Source organism: Oncorhynchus keta, chromosome 22, assembly GCF_023373465.1.
Source record: "Oncorhynchus keta strain PuntledgeMale-10-30-2019 chromosome 22, Oket_V2, whole genome shotgun sequence".
Taxonomy (NCBI): domain Eukaryota; kingdom Metazoa; phylum Chordata; class Actinopteri; order Salmoniformes; family Salmonidae; genus Oncorhynchus; species Oncorhynchus keta.
In genome coordinates, this window is record NC_068442.1 from 23456708 (window position 1) to 23481161 (window position 24454).

The window sequence follows — 24454 nt, forward strand, 5'->3', positions numbered from 1 at the left end:
GACAATAAAATGCCACTAAAATGTGCAGTTTTGTCACACAACACAATGATACAGTTGTCTCAAGTTGAGGGAGTATGCAATTGGCATGCTGACTGCAGGAATGTTTGTCCATCAGAGCTGTTGTCAGAGAATTCAATGTTAATTTCTCTACCATAGGCCACCTCCAACTTCATTTTAGAGAATGTGGCAGTACGTCCAACCGTCCTCACAACCGCAGACCATGCTTAACCACGCCAGCCCAGAACCTCCACATCCGGCTTCTTCACCTGCGGGATGATCTGAGACGAGCCACCCGGACAGCTGATGAAACTGGGTTTCTGCACTAACTGTCAGAAACCGTCTCAGGGAAGCTCATCAGCATGCTCATCGTCCCCACCAGGGTCTTGACCGGACTGCAGTTCGGCAGTCTTAACCAACTTCAGTGGGCAAATGATCATCTTCAATAACCACTGGCACTCTGAAGTGTGCGCTTGACGGATGAATCAGTTTCAACTATACTGGATAGATGGCAGACGTGTATGGTGTCGTGTGGGCGAGCGGTTTGCTGATATCATTGTGAACAGTGCCCCATGATGGCGGTTTGGTTATGGTATGGCCAGGCATGAGCTACGGACAATTGCATTTTATCGATGGCAATTTGAATGCACAGAGACAGTGACGAGATCTTTAGGCCCATTATTGTGACATTCATCCACAGCCATCAGCTCATGTTTCAGCATGATAGTGCTGGATCTGCACACAATTGCTAGAAGTTGAAAATGTCCAAGTTCTTCCATGGTCACCCATTGAGCATGTTTGGGATGATCTGGATCTACATTACGACAGCATGTTCCAGTTCACGCCAATATCCAGTAACTTCGCATAGCCATTGAAGGAGCAGAACAACATTCCACAATCAACAGCCTGATCAACTCTATTCGAAGGAGATGTGTTGTGCTGCATGAGGCAAATGGTTGTCACACCAGATACTGACTGGTTTTCTGATCCTAGCCCCTACAGATGCACATTGTCTTCGCAGTCATGCGAAATCCATAAATTAGAGCCTAATGAATTTATTTCAATTCACTGATTTCCTTATATGAACTGGAACTCAGTCAAATATTTTTAATTGTTGCATGTTACATTTGTATTCAGTGTAACAACAAGCTGTAGAAAGCCTTTCTCCTTGAGGGACAAACATGATCAACTCTCTAGAAGTAGAGAAAGCAGTTCTTAAACTCAAGTCAGTAAATAGAAATCATTGTCGTTCATTCCCTGAAGCCTCTAGGGTCCCTGAATGAAAAGGCATGGTGTGAGAGTAGCAATGAGACATTGCTGCATATCGGACACCCTTTTGTTTAATTCAATAGAAACAACTTCAGGAGATGACAAGTGAACAACCATCTCAGTCATGAACAGTGAACAAAATTATGAAAAATGTCAAGTTAAATGGAAATGATTAATGTTTCTATTCCAAATAATATTCAACTACTTCACATGGGCACCACAATACTGCTGCGTAAAAAACAAGGTTGAGGAATACAGAACAGGTCGGTCATTAATCCTCAATGAGTATTAAATTAACGCATTTCAAATACATCTTCATGTGGTTTACTTACAGTAGTACAAAATAGAAGTTAACCAATTCAAACTGGGGATTAAATGTAAGTACTTCAAAATTATTACCTCAATATTAAATTTGAGTATTTCAAATATATTACTGTGATGTACAATAGACAAATCAGTGTGGTCTTCTCAGATCTCAGGGAGAGGTTGAAACCATACCCTGGAATTTAGCCTGTGGGAGAGAAAGAGAAAATGAGAGGGAACAAGACAGAACGGGACAGAGAGACAGCAGGCTCAGTAGAATACTCACCAACTGAAATTGAAGTCAATGACAAACATTTGTAAAACCATTGTTGATGCCTGTTACCTGCAGGTGTTTGTATGTCTTGGCCAGATCTACATTGGTGCGCCCCGGCTGGAAGGGATAGGACCACAGGATGGTGTTCCAGGATAGACCAAACCTCGACACAGGTAACGCTCCTCGTCACGGCTGAATTTCCTCTTCTCCCTCTGTAGATGAAGAGAGGGAGGAAGAGAGGGAGGGAGAGAGAAAGAAAGAGGGCAGGGCTTAAATTGGAAAGACTGAATGTACGAGAATGCAGAGAACAGAAAGAGGACATGAGACAAAACACAATCAGTCATCATCCTCCTTTGCTTGGTTTTGCGACAGACAAACTTCCCTACTGAACAGAGAAGGAGCCACCATCACACAAACACATACTGGCATAGTTGTCTCTGCTGTCACATTGCCTGGTAACTAGAACACTAGCCATCCTATACAGTCCATCCACTATAGATTAACCTCCATTCAACACACACTTCTACAGAGACAGAGCTGGTCTCTCTCTCCTTACAGTCAGAGAGGGTTTTCCCATGAACAGAGTCTCCTGCTGATCATCAATGGCACCATCTTCCCCATGATCTGTTCTCCTGTCTGTGTGTCAACGAGAGAGAGAACATTATTCTGTGTGTGTGTGTGTCAGTCATAGAGAAAGAGAGTGAGAGACAGAAAGCAAAGAACCGATGTCACGCCTCATTGAGAGCAGAGACCAACAGTTGTCAGAGCATATTGAACTAAACACAGACAATCTAATAAAGACTAAATACCATCTCTCCCTCCCTTCTCCAATGGAGTGACATTACGTCACTCGCCACTCCTAATACAGCTGCCTGCAACCAGAACAATAGTACACAAGGGAGAGATTCAATGGCCAGAGAGGGAGAGAGACTGAGCAAGAGACAGAGGCAGAGAAAGAACAGAGAAAAGCGATAAAGACAGAAAGGAGGGCGGGTGGGGGTAGAGACTCTAGAGCACACGAGAGGGCGACAGACAGACGGAGAAAGAGAATGTAGTATTTCAGACAAAAAAAGTGGATGACGAGGAAGCATGTGTTCAAAAAGAGAGGGCAAGAGTAAATCTGAATGAAGAGTGAAACACAAAAGGCTAGAAGTGGACACTGCTACATGACATTGGGGAGGGGGGGGGCTAAACTAGCGTCGTACAGCTGTAGAGCTCAGTAACAGAGTGATGACTACTGTAGCTAGGAGCTAGTGTTGAACAACTAAGGCCGCTCTGGCCTGTGAGAACATTGGCAGTGGTTCAACATTCCTCTGTGCTGCCAGGAATATACTGGACACCAGGAATCTCACGAGAAACACACACAACCACAAATGCGCACACACACAGGCATGTGTATACACACAGGCATTCAAGTCGCATATTGGTTATAACCTCAAAGCAGCCCGTCACCACCGTCTAACTTATCCCATAACTCAACTATCCCATAACTATCCAATCTCCAACACCCATTTCGAATTTAGCCCAAATCTCAGCCTCTTTCTAACCCCATTCTGTATCCTGAGCACAAGACTGACCCTAACATCTGACCCCTTGCAATGATCGAGTGAGATACCCCCAATCATACCAGTGTAATTGTTGCACAATACCATAATGCATGATTATTTAACCCTGACAGCTAGGAGGCATGATCAGAACAACTTCCAGAAGTAATATTTAAACACACACACACTTCCATCCAAAAATAAATCGAAACAAAACATACAGTATCACATTTCAACAAAAGCTTAATTTCCTTACCTTCAGAGGGCCGAGCCTTCTTCAAGGGAGTGAGACTAACATCTGTGTGTGTGAGTGAGTGAGAGTGAGAGGACACATTAGAAGCAATAAGGCTATCTCATTATGAGTCGGGTTAAATGAAGGCTAAAGTGCCAATGTGCTGCAGTGTGTTATGTTGTCTGAACATCCTGTACCTCCTCTCTCCTGCCCCCTGCTGGTCACAGAGGAGACGCTCCTCATCAGACCACCTCTACGCACAGGAGTCAGGGTGATATCTCCATATGGACTACGCTTCTTTAGAGGGGTGAGACTCACATCTGACAGAGATGGGGTGGGGGGGGAAGAGCGCGATAGAGAATAATATAATAGGTTGTCGTTTTCCAACCCAAAGACAAAGGATATAACTTTTTGGTGAGATTGCGAATCTTACGGTTGTGGTCATTTCTGTATTGTCCTCTGTGCGTTGAGAAGCTCTTCAGCAGGGTTCCTTTATGGATAGGAGTTAGACTGGCATCTGTTACAACAGGACACACATCACGTCAGATCGTGTGTGTTCAGCATTTCAGAATTCTTACCTCTGCAGTTATCCGAGACGCTCTGCATCCCTCCCTCTCTCTGCTTGGTCGTGTGTGCGTCTCTCCTCCTGCATATTTCTCGGAGGCACTTTGTGTAGCTGTGTGTGGCCTGCTGCAGCACCATGTGCAGGTCACAGCTGTGAGGACAGGACCTCTGGAGGACAGGGAATGACCGGCTGGTCACCTCACTGAACCGCAACCCACAGCCTGGGGAGATGGAAACAGCTGGGTTAACAAACAAACACACACTATACTGTATACATACTCACACACACACACACACACACACACACACACACACACACCTGAGCACCTATAGGTGGGTTTATATGTGGTGGCTGGAGTCTCCATTATTTTACGGATCTCACTGTCCAGAAGCTCAGAACACACAGAGAGGACATCTAAGAAAGTGCAGGGGGGGGAGAGAGAGGAAAGAACTATATTACTGTTGGGATTTGGTAAGAGACTGTTCCGCTTTCTTTCAGAACTGTCGATGAAGCGATAAACACAGTTTTGCATTGTCACTTTATTCCATAGACATTTTGTACCTTCATTGTCCAACCGTTTCTTCTGCCTGCCCAAACCTGACTTGCCTGGAGCTGGGCACTTGAACACTTGGCTAAACCCCGAACCACGAGGGAGAAAAAAAACAGGTATATACAGAATTCCAATTAATTTCTTACATAACATTAAGATGAAACACTTCACAAGAATCATGTTTCAATAAATATAGCATTTGCATATTGTGCAGTGTACTGACCTGTGTGTGTGTGTCTGGGAGTGTCCCTCTAGTGGCCTGGAGGAAGAGGTGACCAGTGTTCCCGTCCCCAGACATACAGAACACCTCTCATCCTCTCCACCACTGGGCTGCCCCGCGACACCAGCTGTACCAAGTCCAGCATGGCCCGCGGCTGACACAGTCTGCAGTCTCCTCCCAGGGTGCTCGTCTCGGCAGTTCTCGGTCTGTGTGGTTTTGCCTTTCTCTGCCAGTGTTTTCGTGTAGAGAGGATAAGTGTTTCTCATAGCTGCCGAGCCGCTGTCCCTTTTCTTCTCTCTTTGTGTGTTTCCAAGTGTGTGCAGCGTGGTGCGTCTTTCCTGTTCTGCCGGTGTGTTTCTGTATGCTGCCCTGTCGCTCTCCCTCTCTTGATGTGTGAGAGAGTGTGTGCAGGTCCTCTTCTCTCGCTCTCTGCGGCTGTGTTTCTGTGGCTCCTCACTGGCTTGGAATACCAGTCTCCTTACACGCTAGTGGTCAAAACAACCACAACTTTTGACAGCATATCATACGACACGGTGGAGCTACAATATTGCTTGTTATACCTATCCAATCCTTTCAGGTGAACATGAAGTGCCTAGAGCAGACCTGGGCAACTCCAGTCCTCAGGGGCCTGATTGGTTACACTCCCAGCATTTTTAACTGAAGATCATGATTAGTTGATTATTGGAGTCAGGTGTGTTAGCTGGAGCAAAAGCGTGACACCAATCAGGCCCCCCGAGGACTGGAATTGTCCAGGCCTGGCCTAGAGGGTAGGGGCCAAGGGTCTGTACAGAACAATTGTGTGGGGAGTGGAACCTAGTTAGATCCTCACCGTTAGGTCATGCCCTCTGTTTGTGGGTTGATTCTCCTCTCTCTGGTCTCGCTTCACTCTCTCTCCATCTCTACCCACCTTCGCTAAGACAGGCAGGACAGGGGTCTCTCTCTCACCATCCATTGCCCTCTCCTCTCCTTTCTCTCCTCCCCTTCCATATCTTCTCTGTTGGCCCCTCCACTCTACTCCTCTCCAACTCTCCTCACACCTCTTATCTCCTCCTCCTCCTCCTCCTCTCCTCTCCTCGTATGGTAGGGAGATGTGGTGGGGGGTTGGGGGGAGGGGTATGGGTGAGAGTAGCTCCTTCCTCCCCAATCCTGCAGGGTTCTGTTGGTCTGGGGGGTTCGGTGTGTCCTCCTCATCTCCCTGGGAAACAACCCAACACCACACACACATGAGATAAGAGGAAGACTTGTGTGTCTATATAAAAGCTTGGGGTTTGAGGAGTGTGCACGTGGATGACGGACTGAGTGTATATGCCTGTGTGTGGGGGAGAAGACTGATGTTTGTAGTGCCTTTGTAAAGATTGCTGTGTGTGTGTGTGTGTGTGTGTGTGTGTGTGTGTGTGTGTATTTAGTACACCTGAGCCTGTTGTCTCTCCAGCTGGTTGATCCTGTGCAGCATGTCTCGTGCTGACCTCCAGTACCTCTCCATGTCCACAGGGGGCTCCAGCTCCCCAGTCTGACCCAGGGACACCCCCTGGACTGCACCACACAGAGACACAGCTGGGATGAGAGAAGGATGATAGGAGAGTGCTATGGACATCAAATGGCTAGACTCACTTTAACAGACTCGCTGACCTTTGAACACAGGTCTTTGTGTGTGTGTGTGTGTGTGTGTGTGTGTGTGTGTGTGTGTGTGTGTACACTCACTAGCCTGTTTGCAGGTCTGCAGTATGAACGTAGCAGCCTTCCTGAGCTCTTCGCTGGTAGACTCAGTCAGTAGAGTGATGATGAGGGACAGACCTCCACACTGTAACAACTGAGACTGGTGCTCCGCTGGAGGGGGGTTAAATACTCTAGGAGTTATTCCAGTTATTACTGTGCTGTTATCATTGATGTAATATGGTCATTATTTGTTTCCAATTAAGCTGTGCTAGTTACCAGAGGCCTCAGTACAGTGTCCCAGGGTGAGTATGATAATTAGCCTGCCTTGGGGATCCAGGATGGGGCTGGACAGCAGGGAGATGAGAGGGGGAACCAAACCATAACCTGCCAGACCTGACACCAACACAGCTACGCACAGAGGAGAGAATGGACTGGTTACCTGAGGAGCGCTGGTTTACATGGCTGTATGAGAGTGAATGAGTTCTATACAAGTGCCTAGGCCTATAGCAGGGAAAGGCAACAGGCAAACATCTTCCTGTGAGCAATTTATGTTTTGCCCCCCCCAAAGTTTCTAGTAAAAACAAATATTTTTTGTGTGTTTTTGGCAACACAAAGTCTGTAAAATCATCAGGAATTCAGCAAAAAATTATTTAGGATATATGTGATTGTGTCTCAATGTAATCAAGGTATGAAAACTGTTGTTGTGGTCAATTTTCAATATACAAATTCTTATAATTATGTTCCAGCTCCCCGACACTCCGCTCTGACATAAATCACCCCGCCGATGAATCTAGTTGCCTAGGGGGTAGGGGTTGATTTGCGATTCAGGGAGTGATTCACTCACGGTTGTCAGTGATGCAGGCTGACACAGTTTTGGTCATGATGACAGACAGCTTACAGGCCAATGGGCTGTGGGAGGCATCAGAGGCAAAGTGAATCAGAGTTTGGGTCAGAGTTCCGAGCCCGCCAACTCTGTAAAAAGTCTCCTGAGCACAATCTGATAGAGAGAGAGGGATCCAGAGGGAGAGATAGATAGTGAGACACAGAGAAAGGAGTGAACTACAAGATAATGGGAGTTCAATAGATAAACCAAAACTGTTCTCTACACTGTAGTATCTACAGACTAAAAGCATCCATCCATGACACGAGAGAGAGAGATCTTCATTTGAACAGTTAGTGAAAGGTTGTCTAAACCAAAACACTCCAAGATACTGTAACCTCTACAGACTGAAGGTCTGCATCAATCCTTCAGATCTTTGTCAGGCCATCATGGAAATAGAACCAACAACACTACACTTATAAAACTAGTCAGATTACAATTACAAATCATCCATTGCAAGAGCAACCTAGGTATTCTGTGTGTGACAGACAACTTAAGCAAATCTTTGAAAAAGGCTAACCGACCATTTTAAATCACAAGATATGGATACATATGCAAGTAACGGACTCCAAACCGTGTCAGTGCATCATCCCGGTCTTACTCACGGTTGTTGGCGACCGTCATGGCTATGAAGGAGCAGATGGGCTGAACCATCTCTGCCTGGGGGTGAGAGAGCTGCTGCAGCCAGGACTTGACCAGGGGGAAGGCTGACACACAGATACGCTGGCTCTCCTCTAGGGAAAGAAAGGGTTAAGACATGAGACAAAAAAGGTACTCTTCCTTCAATTTCCCTTCTGTTCCGTCTCTCTAAAACATTAACCTACTGCAAGATACACACATGCATGCTGTAACCACAGTGGTTTATTTTATGTTCAGCTGCATAGAACACTGTACAAGAACACAAACATACACACGGACACAGGTGTTACCATTCTGGGGGTTGTTGACACAGCCACAGAGAGCACTGGACACAGAGGTCCAGAGTTGGAACAGCTGAGTGATGTTCGCAGGTTTCACTGTGGCCTTGCCAGAGAGAGGGAAACTAGTCCTGTGGAGAGAAAAATCAATCAATCAACCTGAACTGGAATTGGTGTTGTCCTATATAGTTTCAGTGCTATTTGTATCTACTGCTCACCTCGACCATCCAGGTCTTCTGTAAAAGTAAATTAGTTCTCCATTTGGAAACTTCTGCATGAAAACCAGTGGTGCTTTTCAGTGTTTACCTGAACAAGTCTAGCAGGATGTCCAGACAGCCAGAGGTCTGAGCGAAAATCTGTCCAGACCCTAAAGCAGCACACACAATCACATTTAATGTGTAATATACAGTGATTTCACATAAACATCCCAAAGTGCCTTACAGTAACGTGGCCTAGACCCCAAAGATAAAGCAGTACCACAGTGGCAAGGAAAAACATCATGGAAGGAAGTAACCTTGAGAGGCACCAGACAGGGGAGCCCAAGAAGGGGCGGTCCATCCTCCTCTGGCTGTACCAGCTAAACACATGCCTGTCATGACAATCACTCCCTGTCCAAAATCAATTCTCAACCGCAGCGCTTACTGTTGTTGGCGACAAGGACAGAGATCAGGTAGACAGCTACTCTCCTCTGGGTCAGTGGGCTGTCCTGCTGCATCAGACCATCTGTCAGATCACTGAACAGCTCCCTCCTACACAAGGCCTGCTTACAGTACACTACACACACACACACAGCCTGTTTACAATTCACATATAGCATCAGAGAGAACCTGCTTAAAGTACACTACCAGTACACACACACACACCATTGGCCTCTGCCAGCGTTCCCAGTATGAAGAGAGAGGTCTCCCTGACCTCTGCGTGAGCACTCGATTTGGAGAGGTTGTACACAAACACCACCCCTCCAATCTCTCTGAAGAAGTTCACATTCTCCTCTGAGAAAGAGAGAGAGAAAATCAGTGCCATTGCATAACTGTTAGATTTATAGACAAATTAACAAATCTATCTTTAGGGGATTTGCTGTGTGTGTGACCTCTCTGTTGACAGATAGAATAGATGGTAAGAAGCGCTTGTTTCTGTGAATCAGGACATCTCATCTGGTACTTCAGACACTCCAGCAACAAACTCAGATCTGTCTTCGTGGCTGTAAAGTACAAATAAACTCATGGAGATACAGACAAAACCAACAAATAAACCGTTAAGTACTGTAGTGTAACTTATAGAAGTCCATCAACCTACGACCAACACTCACCATTATGTTTGCTTACGCTGGAAACATCCTTTTCCATCTTCAATGGATATGCTTCATGAAATAAAGAGGCTACCTAGCTAGAACAGATGTTCCAAAGATATAAATCTGTGCAGTTGCCGTAACAGCTAGCATGAAAGCAGTCAGATTGCCGGCGTTGTCACACAGCGAACTCTCCTCATGAGCGACCGCACTGAAATCACTTATCTAACTTTAGCTAGCTAGCTACTTGCCAGTTCATAATTTCACTTCATTAATTACAATTCAAAAGTATACTCTTTTACATTGTCATTTGTCCTTTGCTGGACACTAAACAGATGTCAAGGTGCTGCTGTGTTGCTGGACGGTTAAAATGACAATGGATGGAAGTTGATTATAAATTGCCGCTCCGATGCTATCGTTTCTGATTGGCCACAGTAAAGGCGTGCTTGTAGGGGAAGGAGGAACGAAGCAAGGTAGTTAATTAGCTAACAACGCCCGAGTTAAAACCGAGTCAATGGTTAAACGTGAGCTAAATTACCACACAGATACATACGAAGGCAGTTTGAGACTTGGCACCGTTTTCTGCGAGAGGAATAGGTAGGATTAGAGCGCTGAGGAGAGAAGCGGGGGACATGAGTCGAGCGGTTACGGGGAGGACGAACAGAGTGATGCCGGTATCTGTCAACTAAACTAGGAATAGGGTTGTCACTAGTTACCACAGCCACAAAGTTATAAATCCCGCATTTTATACAATTTATCTTTGGGGATTCCGGATGGACATTGAGAAGGGTTTTTTTGTGTCCGGAAATGGAATGGAATCTAGCGACTTTAAAAAAAAAAAATTTAACTTTTTTTTTTATTAATAACAAATCAATACATTAAGCACATGAGGGAACACAATCATACATAGATTACAAACAATAGACAATCGAGCTAGGGGGTACAATATCACATTACAATTACACAGGGACCTTAAGGGACATGCATATACTTACAATTCTAACCGTTTTTTTGTTAGTAGAGCATTTAACCGTCTTAAAATACAGTTCAATTTCTTTTTGTAGGGTACGAAAATGTAGTTTTCTGTTTGTAAATTTACATTTGTGTATATGAAATTTGTCCAAAAGAATAATGAAATTAATTACGTAAAAATGATTACGCTTATTTCTATTATATGAAAATAATCCAAAAAGTACATCTCTCCACAATAGTGTCTTCATAAATGTGTTCAATTATAAACACACTGATGTCTTGCCACAGTTTTCTTACATGCATACAATGCCAAAAAAAAAGATGCAAAACTGTTTCTGGGTGGTCATTACAAAAGGAGCCATTTGAGTTGATGTTTTCCTTAAACTTCTTCATGTAGTGGTTGGCAGGATAATATTTATGAATAATTTTAAAGGAAACTTCCTTAATTTTGTTAACAAGTAGGTATGTGTGTGGCAACATCCAAACCTTTTTCCAACAGATATTATCAATAAATCCATTCCAATAAGGCATGACATAAGGTATAGATACAACATCCTGCTGAAACAAGGATCGTATCGCTCTGTTGTTGAATGGACCAAAAGAGAAACAAATCTTTCCTACTGATGAGTCAACAGGGTCAACAGAAGGTAGGCTCTGAGGGTCAGGTCTTGACATGTTCCTGAATAACATAGCAACACCTGAGGGAATGGCATCTAAAACAATTGCAAAATCTTTAGGTGTTACAGGGACCTTGTAAAGTGATAAGAATTCTTTATCAAATCAAATCAAATTTATTTATATAGCCCTTCGTACATCAGCTGATATCTCAAAGTGCTGTACAGAAACCCAGCCTAAAACCCCAAACAGCAAACAATGCAGGTGTAAATGCACGGTGGCTAGGAAAAACTCCCTAGAAAGGCCAAAACCTAGGAAGAAACCTAGAGAGGAACCGGGCTATGTGGGGTGGCCAGTCCTCTTCTGGCTGTGCCGGGTAGAGATTATAACAGAACATGACCAAGATGTTCAAATGTTCATAAATGACCAGCATGGTCGAATAATAATAAGGCAGAACAGTTGAAACTGGAGCAGCAGCACAGTCAGGTGGACTGGGGACAGCAAGGAGCCTTCATGTCAGGTAGTCCTGGGGCACGGTCCTAGGGCTCAGGTCAGTTGAAACTGGAGCAGGAGCATGGCCAGGTGGACTGGGGACAGCAAGGAGTCCTCATGTCAGGTAGTCCTGGGACATGGTCCTAGGGCTCAGGTCCTCCGAGAGAGAGAAAGAAAGAGAGAAGGAGAGAATTAGAGAACGCACACTTAGATTCACACAGGACACCGAATAGGACAGGAGAAGTACTCCAGATATAACAAACTGACCCTAGCCCCCCGACACATAAACTACTGCAGCATAAATACTGGAGGCTGAGACAGGAGGGGTCAGGAGACACTGTGGCCCCATCCGAGGACACCCCCGGACAGGGCCAAACAGGAAGGATATAACCCCACCCACTTTGCCAAAGCACATCCCCCACACCACTAGAGGGATATCTTCAACCACCAACTTACCATCCTGAGACAAGGCCGAGTATAGCCCACAAAGATCTCCAACCACGGTACAACCCAAGGGGGGGGGGGGGCAACCCAGACAGGCCGACCACAACAGTGAATCAACCCACCCAGGTGACGCACCCCCCCCCCCAGGGACGGCACGAGAGAGCCCCAGCAAGCCAGTGACTCAGCCCCCGTAACAGGGTAGAGGCAGAGAATCCCAGTGGAAAGAGGGGAACCGGCCAGGCAGAGACAGCAAGGGTGGTTCGTTGCTCCAGAGCCTTTCCGTTCACCTTCCCACTCCTGGGCCAGACTACACTCAATCATATGACCCACTGAAGAGATGAGTCTTCAGTAAAGACTTAAAGGTTGAGACCGAGTTTGCGTCTCTGACATGGGTAGGCAGACCGTTCCATAAAAATGGAGCTCTATAGGAGAAAGCCCTGCCTCCAGCTGTTTGCTTAGAAATTCTAGGGACAATTAGGAGGCCTGCGTCTTGTGACCGTAGCGTACGTGTAGGTATGTACGGCAGGACCAAATCAGAGAGGTAGGTAGGAGCAAGCCCATGTAATGCTTTGTAGGTTAGCAGTAAAACCTTGAAATCAGCCCTTGCTTTGACAGGAAGCCAGTGTAGAGAGGCTAGCACTGGAGTAATATGATCAAATTTTTTGGTTCTAGTCAGGATTCTAGCAGCCGTATTTAGCACTAACTGAAGTTTATTTAGTGCTTTATCTGGGTAGCCGGAAAATAGAGCATTGCAGTAGTCTAACCTAGAAGTGACAAAAGCATGGATTAATTTTTCTGCATCATTTTTGGACAGAAAGTTTCTGATTTTTGCAATGTTACGTAGATGGAAAAAAGCTGTCCTCGAAATGGTCTTGATATGTTCTTCAAAAGAGAGATCAGGGTCCAGAGTAACGCCGAGGTCCTTCACAGTTTTATTTGAGACGACTGTACAACCATTAAGATTAATTGTCAGATTCAACAGAAGATCTCTTTGTTTCTTGGGACCTAGAACAAGCATCTCTGTTTTGTCTGAGTTTAATAGTAGAAAGTTTGCAGCCATCCACTTCCTTATGTCTGAAACACATGTTTCTAGCGAGGGCAATTTTGGGGCTTCACCATGTTTCATTGAAATGTACAGCTGTGTGTCATCCGCATAGCAGTGAAAGTTTACATTATGTTTTCGAATAACATCCCCAAGAGGTAAAATATATAGTGAAAACAATAGTGGTCCTAAAACAGAACCTTGAGGAACACCGAAATGTACAGTTGATTTGTCAGAGGACAAACCATTCACAGAGACAAACTGATATCTTTCCGACAGATAAGACCTAAACCAGGCCAGAACATGTCCGTGTAGACCAATTTGGGTTTCCAATCTCTCCAAAAGAATGTGGTGATCGATGGTATCAAAAGCAGCACTAAGGTCTAGGAGCACGAGGACAGATGCAGAGCCTCGGTCCGATGCCATTAAAATGTCATTTACCACCTTCACAAGTGCCGTCTCAGTGCTATGATGGGGTCTAAAACCAGACTGAAGCATTTCGTATACATTGTTTGTCTTCAGGAAGGCAGTTAGTTGCTGCGCAACAGCCTTCTCTAAAATCTTTGAGAGGAATGGAAGATTCGATATAGGCCGATAGTTTTTTATATTTTCTGGGTCAAGGTTTGGCTTTTTCAAGAGAGGCTTTATTACTGCCACTTTTAGTGAGTTTGGTACACATCCAGTGGATAGAGAGCCGTTTATTATGTTCAACATAGGAGGGCCAAGCACAGGAAGCAGCTCTTTCAGTAGTTTAGTTGGAATAGGGTCCAGTATACAGCTTGAAGGTTTAGAGGCCATGATTATTTTCATCATTGTGTCAAGAGATATAGTACTAAAACACTTGAGCGTCTCTCTTGATCCTAGGTCCTGGCAGAGTTGTGCAGACTCAGGACAACTGAGGTTTGGAGGAATACGCAGGTTTAAAGAGGAGTCCGTAATTTGCTTTCTAATAATCATAATCTTTTCCTCAAAGAAGTTCATGAATTTATCACTGCTAAAGTGAAAGTCATCCTCTCTTGGGGAATGCTGCTTTTTAGTTAGCTTTGCCACAGTATCAAAAAGGAATTTCGGATTGTTCTTATTTTCCTCAATTAAGTTAGAAAAATAGGACGATCGAGCAGCAGTAAGGGCTCTTCGGTACTGCACGGTACCGTCCTTCCAAGCTAGTCGGAAGACTTCCAGTTTGGTGTGGCGCCATTTCCGTTCCAATTTTCTGGAAGCTTGCTTCAGAGCTCGGGTATTTTCTGTGTACCAGGGAGCTAGTTTCTTATGAGACATTTTTTTAGTTTTTAGGGGTGCAACTGCATCTAGGGTATTGCGCAAGGTTAAATTGAGATCCTCAGTTAGGTGGTTAACGGATTTTTGTCCTCTGGCGTCCTTGGGTAGGCAGAGGGAGTCTGGAAGGGCATCAAGGAATCTTTGTGTTGTCTGTGAATTTATAGCACGACTTTTGATGTTCCTTGGTTGGGGTCTGAGCAGATTATTTGTTGCAATTGCAAACGTAATAAAATGGTGGTCCGATAGTCCAGGATTATGAGGAAAAACATTAAGATCCACAACATTTATTCCATGGGACAAAACTAGGTCCAGCGTATGACTGTGACAGTGAGTGGGTCCAGAGACATGTTGGACAAAACCCACTGAGTCGATGATGGCTCCAAAAGCCTTTTGGAGTGGGTCTGTGGACTTTTCCATGTGAATATTAAAGTCACCAAAGATTAGAATATTATCTGCAATGACTACAAGGTCTGATAGGAATTCAGGGAACTCAGTGAGAAACGCTGTATATGGCCCAGGAGGCCTGTAAACAGTAGCTATAAAAAGTGATTGAGTAGGCTGCATAGATTTCATGACTAGAAGCTCAAAAGACGAAAACGTCATTTTTTTTTTTGTAAATTGAAATTTGCTATCGTAAATGTTAGCAACACCTCCGCCTTTGCGGGATGCACGGGGATATGGTCACTAGTGTAGCCAGGAGGTGAGGCCTCATTTAACACAGTAAATTCATCAGGCTTAAGCCATGTTTCAGTCAGGCCAATCACATCAAGATTATGATCAGTGATTAGTTCATTGACTATAATTGCCTTTGAAGTAAGGGATCTAACATTAAGTAGCCCTATTTTGAGATGTGAGGTATCATGATCTCTTTCAGTAATGACAGGAATGGAGGTGGTCTTTATCCTAGTGAGATTGCTAAGGCGAACACCGCCATGTTTAGTTTTGCCCAACCTAGGTCGAGGCACAGACACGGTCTCAATGGTGATAGCTGAGCTGACTACACTGACTATGCTAGTGGCAGACTCCACTATGCTGGCAGGCTGGCTAATAGCCTGCTGCCTGGCCTGCACCCTATTTCATTGTGGAGCTAGAGGAGTTAGAGCCCTGTCTATGTTGGCAGATAAGATGAGAGCACCCCTCCAGCTAGGATGGAGTCCGTCACTCCTCAGCAGGTCAGGCTTGGTCCTGTTTGTGGGTGAGTCCCAGAAAGAGGGCCAATTATCTACAAATTCTATCTTTTGGGAGGGGCAGAAAACAGTTTTCAACCAGCGATTGAGTTGTGAGACTCTGCTGTAGAGCTCATCACTCCCCCTAACTGGGAGGGGGCCAGAGACAATTACTCGATGCCGACACATCTTTCTAGCTGATATGCACGCAGAAGCTATGTTGCGCTTGGTGATCTCTGACTGTTTCATCCTAACATCGTTGGTGCCGACGTGGATAACAATATCTCTATACTCTCTACACTCGCCAGTTTTAGCTTTAGCCAGCACCATCTTCAGATTAGCCTTAACGTCGGTAGCCCTGCCCCCTGGTAAACAGTGTATGATCGCTGGATGATTCGCTTTAAGTCTAATACTGCGGGTAATGGAGTCGCCAATGACTAGAGTTTTCAATTTGTCAGAGCTAATGGTGGGAAGCTTCGGCGTCTCAGACCTTGTAACGGGAGGAGTAGAGACCAGAGAAGACTCGGTCTCTGACTCCGACCCGCTGCTTAATGGGGAAAACCGGTTGAAAGTTTCTGTCTGCTGAATGAGCGACACCGGTTGAGCGTTCCTACAGCATTTCCTTCCAGAAACCGTGAGAAAGTTGTCCGGCTGCGGGGACTGTGCCAGGGGATTTATACTACTATCTGTACTTACTGGTGGCACAGACGCTGTTTCATCCTTTCCTACACTGAAATTACCCTTGCCTAACGATTGCGTCTGAAGCTGGGCTTGCAGTACAGCTATCCTCGCCGTAAGGCGAGCACAGCGGCTGCAATTAGAAGGCATCATGTTAATGTTACTACTTAGCTTCGGCTGTTGGAGGTCCTGACGAATCGTGTCCAGATAAAGCGTCCGGAGTGAAAAAGTTGAGGAAAAAATAAATAAATATATGAACGGTAATTAAAAAGTGAAACCCGTAAAGTTGTCAGGTAGCAAAATAGGTTGGCAACAAAACGCACAGCAATTCGAAAACAAGCCTGCAAGTTGTGACCGGAAATGACGTATGATTTATAACTGAGTAAAAGACCCTCTGCATTTACCAGTTGCCTCACCAATAGGATATTATTTCGGAACCAATATTCTAAAAACAGAGAGGTATTTTTATACAATATATCCCGATTATTCCATATATAATATCTGTGTGGAGAAAAATTGTGTTTATAAATTAAGGACCATGACAAGAAAACCTGCCGGTGAAAAGCAGAAAGTTTCACTAGAACTTTGTCAATATTATAATTGCAAAACAACATGAAGTTAAGGCCACCAAAAGTAGAGAAGACATGATGAGGAATAAAATTCCAGATAGAAGTGGGTCTTCTTAGGAATTGTTTTATCCAATTGATCTTAAAAGTATTATTTAAAGTAGTAAAGTCCAGAAAATTCAGTCCACCATTCTCTCAAATGTTCATTACAACAGTTTTCCTAATGTAATGGGTACGGTTTCTCCAAAGAAAGTTGAAAAGCATCTGGTCTATCTCCTTGCTTATTTTACGGTCAAGATATAATGATAGAGCACCATATGTTAGTCTAGAGATACCTTCAGCCTTGGTTATTAATTACCTTTTAAAGAGAAGTCCCTCTGTAGCCATTGATTTAGTTTCTTCTGGGTTTTTTTAATAAGAGGGTTAAAATTTAGTAAGCCTCTAGACTTCTGATCCTTTGTAATGGTTATGCCTAAATATGTAAGTTCTTCTTTTACTGGAATACCATAATATGAAGGTGTCACACAATCTTTGACAGCTATGATTTCACATTTATTAATGTTAAGATATAGACCAGACGCTTTGGAAAAGGATTGTATCACATTGATCGATATGGGAATTTGGTTCGCGTCTTTCAGAAAAAGTGTAGTATCGTCAGCCAGCTGGCTTATAATAATTTCCTTACCAGCTATGGAAATACCTTGTACAGGACTATTATTTAAAGAATTTGCAAGAAGTTGGGTGATTAATAAAAACAGGTACGGAGAGATGGGACAACCTTGCCTAATTCCTCTCTTTAACTCAAATCTAGGTGAGGTGCCATATTTCAATTTGATAGAGCTGTTACCATTTGCATAGAGAGTCTTAATAGCCTTACAGAAAAAATCCCCAAAGCCAAGTCTCTCAAGGGAGTGGAAGAGAAACTGATGCTCTACTGTGTCAAATGCTTTATAAAAATCTAAAAATAATATGAAGCTATCCTCAGTTATTAGGTCTGAGTAGTCAAGTATGTCTAATACTAGTCTGACATTGTTAGAAATATGTCTGTTCCTCATGAAGCCAGACTGTGTTTCATCAATGATTGCATCCAGGACTTCTTTAATTATTTTTGCAAGTAGTGAGGCTAATATCTTATAGTCATTATTAAGAAGACAAATTGGACGCCAGTTATCGATGAGCAGCACTTCTTTTTGGGTTTAGGTATCAGTGTTATTAACGCCTGACTCATTGTAGGAGGGAGAACATTGTTTTTCATACTCTCTAAAAAGACTTCAAATAGGAAGGGGGCTACTTGTTCAGAAAATAATTTGTCAAATTCTGATGTAATTCCATCAATACCTGGTGATTTATTGTTCTTTAGATGTTTGATAGACTCTATAATCTCTTCAACTTTGATGGGTTCATCACACTGTTTAGATTATATATCACTGATAGAGTGAACATTATTCAGTGAGTTAAAAAACATATCTGTGGATTCCTGACAATCCGTAGAACTATACAATTTTCTGTAAAAATTGCTGCAGTATTTAGCGATTAATTTTTGGCTCATCTGTAATAACAACATCAATGTTTAACTTATGGATAGTGTTATTTTTAGAGTGAAATTTCTCAAGTCTAAAGAAATAGGATGAATTCTGTTCTCCCTCCTCAATCCATTTTTTCCTAGATCTAATAAAGGCTCCTTCTGCTTTTAATTTATATATATTATCCAGTTTATTTTGTAACTCAATTAGTTCCATCTTCTCCTCCCCCAAGAGGTCAGCTGGGGACCTCTGAGAAAGGGAAGTTATCTTAATGATCACCTTTTCCTCCTCAGCTCTTCTGTTCTTAGCAAGATTACTACCATATTTTCTAAGATATTTGGACACCTCAAATTTAAAGAGCTCCCAGTTCTTGCAAAAGGATTTTTCTTCACAAGCCCTTTCCCAAAAGTGTGAGATCAGATCTTTAACCTCAAATGTAACTATATCATTATTTAATAATGAGCTATTTAGCTTCCAGTAGGATGCTCTGCCAAGGTTAGTTTCAGGGGTAAATATTTTGATATCAATGTAAATAGCCCTATGGTCTGTGAGGGGAGTAGTACAAATATTTGTAGTAACACACTCACTATCAATACATTTGGATATAAGCCAAAAATCTATTCTGGATTGTCTGGAACCTGTTTTGTTACTCCAAGTGAATGATCTTTCGGCCGGAATCCTCTCTCTCCATATATCATTAAGATCAAACTTTAACATAAAAAGTATTAACCCCAAATTCTGATTGGTTGGCCTACCTGGGGGCCATCTATCAGTTGAATTATCTATTGTAACGTTAAAGTCCCCTCCTATCAATAATAACGAATTGGGAAATTTAGATAACCAATGAAGTATATGTTTCTCTATAGATTCAAGCAACTCATCATTATCATGTTTGGTGTTGTACCCGTAGAAGTTTACAGTAATGAGTGTAATGTCATTGTAACTGATCACAAGACAAATATAGTGACCAAAGGGGTCACATTCCGAGTGTAGAATATTACCACCAAAGGTATTTTTCTACGTAGTGACACCAGCGGAGCGTTCAGATCCATGGGAAAGCCAAATATCGTTGACCCACTGTGACCTCCAGAAGTTGGCATCAGCCAAAATTGAGTGAGACTTTTGAAAAAAGCAAAAATCTGTTCGAAATTGTTTAGCAAATAAAAATAAGGCCTTGCGCTTCACACTGTTTCGTAACCCCATATCATTAAGAGATAATATAGACAAAGACAAAACAACAAAGATTATATAAAAGTATAAACTGTAGTAGGATGAGTCAAAAACGTAGGAGCAGTGAACGTAAACGATAAGGAACCGAGATCTGCACCATTTAAGTCAATTTAAAGTGAAAATAGCTTATTCCATAACCTTTGAGCTAGACGTTATCTGGCTTTGAAATTCAACTCAATTGGAAATTATGTTCAAGACCAAACCAAGGGTTCTTGTAGTAAGAGAGACTAAAAACCCTCTTTAGTGTAATCAGGAACTATTCTGAGAAATAAAACAACAAATAATAATTTAAATAAAAAGGTACCTACTATTTTAAGTACATATGAAAACTGATCATAAAATAATTGAATAACAAAATGTTTTACATATAAACGTTCCTAAGACCTTTTTTGGAAATAAGTATTAATAACTAAATAGAACAATAACCGTGTAAAGTCAGAGCAGATCTGTATGCCATTTAAAACAGTATCTTAGTTACTGTATACATAAAACATAAATTCAGCTTTCAATCTTCGTAAATTTGTAAACAAAACAGGTCTTCTGGTCATACAAGAACAAACTAATATATTGAAATACCTGAGTATTCCTGTAAAATAGTCACCTGATGCTTGTTAGGTAAACCACATAAGGAAAATGAGAATACCATGGCTGAAACCATCAACCTGTTCCTTCTGGTGAGATTTTAGGGAGGAATATGGATTTCTGAACCGTTGATGAAACCTCGTCCTCCGACGAAGTAAGCATCCTTCCCCTCACTTCGTGCTATCTTGATCGTTGGCCACAACTTGTTTCTTCTTTCTATGTCTTCCGGGCTGAGATGCTCGGCGAAACGCAGACCATGGCTCTGAAGGAAGGCGTTCTTCCTAGCAGCTTTCCAGACAGCATCCCTGTAGAATCTGGTAGTGAATAGGATGATGATACCCCTGGGTCTTGAATCGTTTTGCTGTTGCTTCTTGCCGAGGCGATGCACAACGTTGATGGTATCACCAACTTTGTTCTTCTCTGCAGGCAAAACTTCTTGGCAGATACGGATAGCCTCTCCTCATACATCTTCATTCTCCACTTCTGGCAAGCCGTAGAGTCTCAGGTTCCATTTTCTTGTGTTATTGTTCCAGATCAGTGAGACGTCTATGGTAGACATTATTATTATTTTCCACCCGTTCCAAATTTTTTTCAATTTTTGCCACTCTCGTTTTCACATCCTTAATTTCACCACATGCAAACTCCACAGTCTTTTTCAAGCCTTTGTTAGGGTTGCGTAAATTCAAATCTGGTATCAGGATAAATATGACAATGAGTCACCGATTTTATACTATGTATTTTTTATTAGCTAAGTAATAAATGGCAAATGCAACTTTCGTATATGCGGGTCACTGTAATACCACGCAGGGCAGAACAGAGAACTGACAAGATGTATGTAAACAGTATTCTTTATACTGTGATAGACAGTTCCAACCCGTCTGTTGGCCTATCACAGTAGAGGCTGGGCGTGGTTTAAACTTGCTCAGCCTATTGCAGGCGCTCAGGCGGGTCACCGCCTCTTGGCGCTTCTGTTGATAGATGTAACTGTTGCTGTGAAGAACAACCATGCGCTCATGCTCCATACGGTTATCTCGCACCTGGCTCCTGTTATCTAACAAAAGACCGCTTGTTCTCGCAACACCCCATGCTACTCTGTATTTTTCCATCATGAGAAAGGCCCATGGCCCTGAAACTGTTAACAATGTTTCAAGTCAGTTATGTTGCATAACACATACATACATCCACACAAGCCAACAGCAGATAATTTTCAATCATATATATGGTAATGGATATATTGTAGAACACAGGATCCAACAATCCCCCTTTTTCACACCCCCAGGGGTGTGAACAAAAATTCAGCAATGAATCATATAACAGTTACAAAGTTTAAAATACCTTCATGTCCTCCATTCGATCCCACTATGTACTAGATTGGCTACCAGCCACCTAGGAACTTACAACCCTCATGTCAAAAGAGAACAACAGCTCATTTAAAAACAGAATAAAAGAAAATGGTGTTAAATTTAAGTCCCCCTTTTGACACCCGTTAGGGTGTCACTCATTATCCTTTATTTCAGCGGTCCCAACATAGTAATATGTTAATAGCATTTCATGAAAATAATAAAACGTTTATTATTAATAAAACATTATTATTATTATTATTATTATTTAATTTTTTTAAATTACAGAAAAACAGAAAAGAAAAATCAACCAAGAAAAAATCAAAATCAAGTGATATATGCTTTTGTCTCCCCCTTTTGACAAAAACAGGATAAGACTTTATTGTTTATTGACATGTAAGATGTAGGATAAAACTTTGGTCATGGAAAACAGAGTAAAGCAGAGCAAAGCATTATTATAAACCATCTGGTCCTCTCAGCTACTCCTATCCTGCACCAGTTGGGATTCATGCCACCCAGGGACTCCAAACCTTCACAACAGGGAGAACAAACATACTGGAAAGAAAACATCATAAAAAATGTAAAACAAGGAACTGTGGTGGTGTAATATATATTCTACTACCTCAACCACAGCATACCATGGGTCATCCTCAGTCAGTCCCATCCTCCCCTGAAAGCATGCTTCAGTATCAGCATCTCCAACTGGAGCATCAAGCAAAGGCATCATGCCTGAAGCCTTCACCACATCTGTAACAGACTTCTTAAAACACGGTATGATGCAAGCAGCACAACACATCAATAATAAAAACACAAGAATTAGGGTCAGAAATCCAATAACCACCATACCAGTGTACTTACCAAACCAGGCTCCCAACCAAGAGAACAGTCCAGACTCCTCCACCCCCGCCATGGTCCTCATCTCAGCAGATAGTGCATCAAGCCCATTAAGGGCCTTAGATATACTACCATCTGGACTGGTGTTATTAGGAATATATGTGCAACATTGTTCACCAAACATCTTGCAGACACCCCCCTGACTGGCAAGAAGCATATCCAAAGCAAGTCTATTCTGTCTGGCATCTGTCTATTCTGTCTGGGTCTCAGCACTCTTTTGGGTCCACATATCCACCACACATCAGCCAGACCACAAGTTTGGTTTAGGCCTGCAACTGGCCAAGTGGCATTAATGGTTATGTTTCTACTGCAATCAGCTTCAGGCAATCTCCCATAATCAATGCCATTACCTGTACCCATGATGCAACTGTAATTGCCCCCATATGCCTTAACACCCCAAGGGGCCCGATGAGGAGGTACTGTAGGAAACACAAGGCTCAAAGAGGAACAGAGGGTTGAATTGGGCTTAATCTGGTAAAAACTTCTCAGAATACACAACCACCCCTCTCCTTCTCCTATAGCAAATGGGTGTGTAGCCAGAAAAGGTCTAGCATGACTACAAATAATGCAGTCCTTTCTTTTCAGGGTCTTAGCTGTATAACTCATATAAGACAGCCACAAATTGTCCCTACCATCAAAACCAGTCTCAGTGCCTAATTGATCAATAGCTGAATAGTCTCTAATGTTAATTACCTGAATGAGATTTGACACAGTGGTGGTAGGTGGCAGGTTCGGTCCAGGTGTGGTAGAGGAGTGTGTCTGGCTCTAGTTCGTCTGGGACCTCTGTGGTTTTGGCAGCACCTTAATAGAAAACACACCCATTGTGTCTGTCCTGGTCCTTTGTAGTCCGAGGGTGTAAGTCCCTGCATCAGAGAGTTTAATAGTTTTGATGGTTAGTAGGATTTCATCACCTTTACAAAGTTCAACAGTGCTCCCATGTTTTTTCTACTTGCATGCACACGCACACAGAAATCAGAACCATAGACCTTCACATCCTATTTAGGTTACGTTGACCGAACTAAATCTTTTTTGGTAATTTTCTGGTTTTCACTGTATTAGACTAAGCATAGCTACAGTATCACCCTCAGGCACTTAAGGAAATCATGAATGTCATTGATATATTGGAATTAGTGGATATATGGAGGCTTAAATACCCTGACCTAGTTAGATATACATGGCGGAGGCTTAAGCAAGCTAGTCGTCTTGATTACTTTCTTATGTCATTCTCTCTGGCACCAAAAGTTTTAAAAGTGTTGATAGGGGACAGAATGCAGTCGGATCATCACATAATTGGCATCATATATATATTACTCTTACAGAATTTACACGTAGGCGAGGATATTGGAAATTTGATCAAAGCCTACTGGATGATAACTTGTTTTTAACTAGGACAGAATAATTTATAACTGACTTTTTCCGACATAACATAGGGAGATCCCCTTATTGTATGGGCCACTTTTAAATGTGCCTTTAGAGGCCATGCAATTCAGTACTCCTCTATAAAACAAAAGCAATTTAGGTCGAATCCAAATTAACAAAGGAAATTGAAGGACTAACAGTACAGATAGATAGCAATAAAAACTGTACCATAGAGGCTCAGAGTAACTTAGAGGAAAAACAAAAATAAATGGAGGAACTTATTCAAGAAAGATCCAGTGTAATATATATATTTTAAATGAAGCGAACTGGAAGGAATATTGGGGAAAACACACCAAATTATTTTTCAATCTTCAACATAGAAATGCTACCAACATTTTTTTTACAGAAATTTGTTACAAATGATGGAGTCATTCATAATTCACCAAACAATATTTTGAAAGAGGAAGTAAAGTACTTTAAGCATATGTTTTCGTGTCAGTCTCCTCCATCTCCACTACCCGAAGCTAATTGTATAATCCCCCCTCCGTATTAATAATGTAAAATTAACATCTGTACAG

The 24454-nt window shown here is 42.7% G+C and overlaps 2 protein-coding genes across 4 annotated transcripts; both read right to left on the bottom strand.

Annotated features, from left to right (window-relative positions):
• Positions 1 to 1321: 1321 nt before the first annotated feature.
• Positions 1322 to 10401, bottom strand: terb1 (telomere repeat binding bouquet formation protein 1). 3 transcript variants are annotated; one of them, XM_052474927.1, is made up of 22 exons: positions 9717 to 10401; positions 9498 to 9608; positions 9271 to 9399; positions 9050 to 9181; positions 8714 to 8774; positions 8420 to 8538; positions 8096 to 8224; positions 7455 to 7607; positions 6887 to 7018; positions 6656 to 6781; positions 6366 to 6487; positions 5784 to 6149; positions 4958 to 5439; positions 4746 to 4816; positions 4503 to 4598; positions 4198 to 4404; positions 4053 to 4136; positions 3817 to 3939; positions 3644 to 3685; positions 2400 to 2479; positions 1913 to 2055; positions 1322 to 1777 (listed from the first exon to the last, which is right to left on the bottom strand). In XM_052474927.1, the coding sequence occupies exons 1-21, from the start codon at positions 9751 to 9753 to the stop codon at positions 1942 to 1944; spliced, it is 2916 nt and encodes a 971-aa protein (XP_052330887.1). In that variant the 5' UTR covers positions 9754 to 10401; the 3' UTR covers positions 1322 to 1777; positions 1913 to 1941. The 3 variants fall into 3 exon arrangements, with proteins under 3 accessions (XP_052330887.1, XP_052330888.1, XP_052330886.1); XM_052474928.1 differs by having other exon boundaries at positions 4053 to 4109; positions 6366 to 6508; positions 9717 to 10400; XM_052474926.1 differs by having other exon boundaries at positions 6366 to 6508; positions 9717 to 10400.
• Positions 10402 to 15516: 5115 nt separating this feature from the next.
• On the bottom strand, positions 15517 to 21330 carry LOC127910613 (uncharacterized). Its single transcript, XM_052474933.1, has 2 exons — positions 20303 to 21330; positions 15517 to 16571 (listed from the first exon to the last, which is right to left on the bottom strand). Exons 1-2 carry the CDS (start codon positions 20357 to 20359, stop codon positions 15615 to 15617), a joined length of 1014 nt encoding a protein of 337 aa, XP_052330893.1. The 5' UTR covers positions 20360 to 21330; the 3' UTR covers positions 15517 to 15614.
• Positions 21331 to 24454: the final 3124 nt, after the last annotated feature.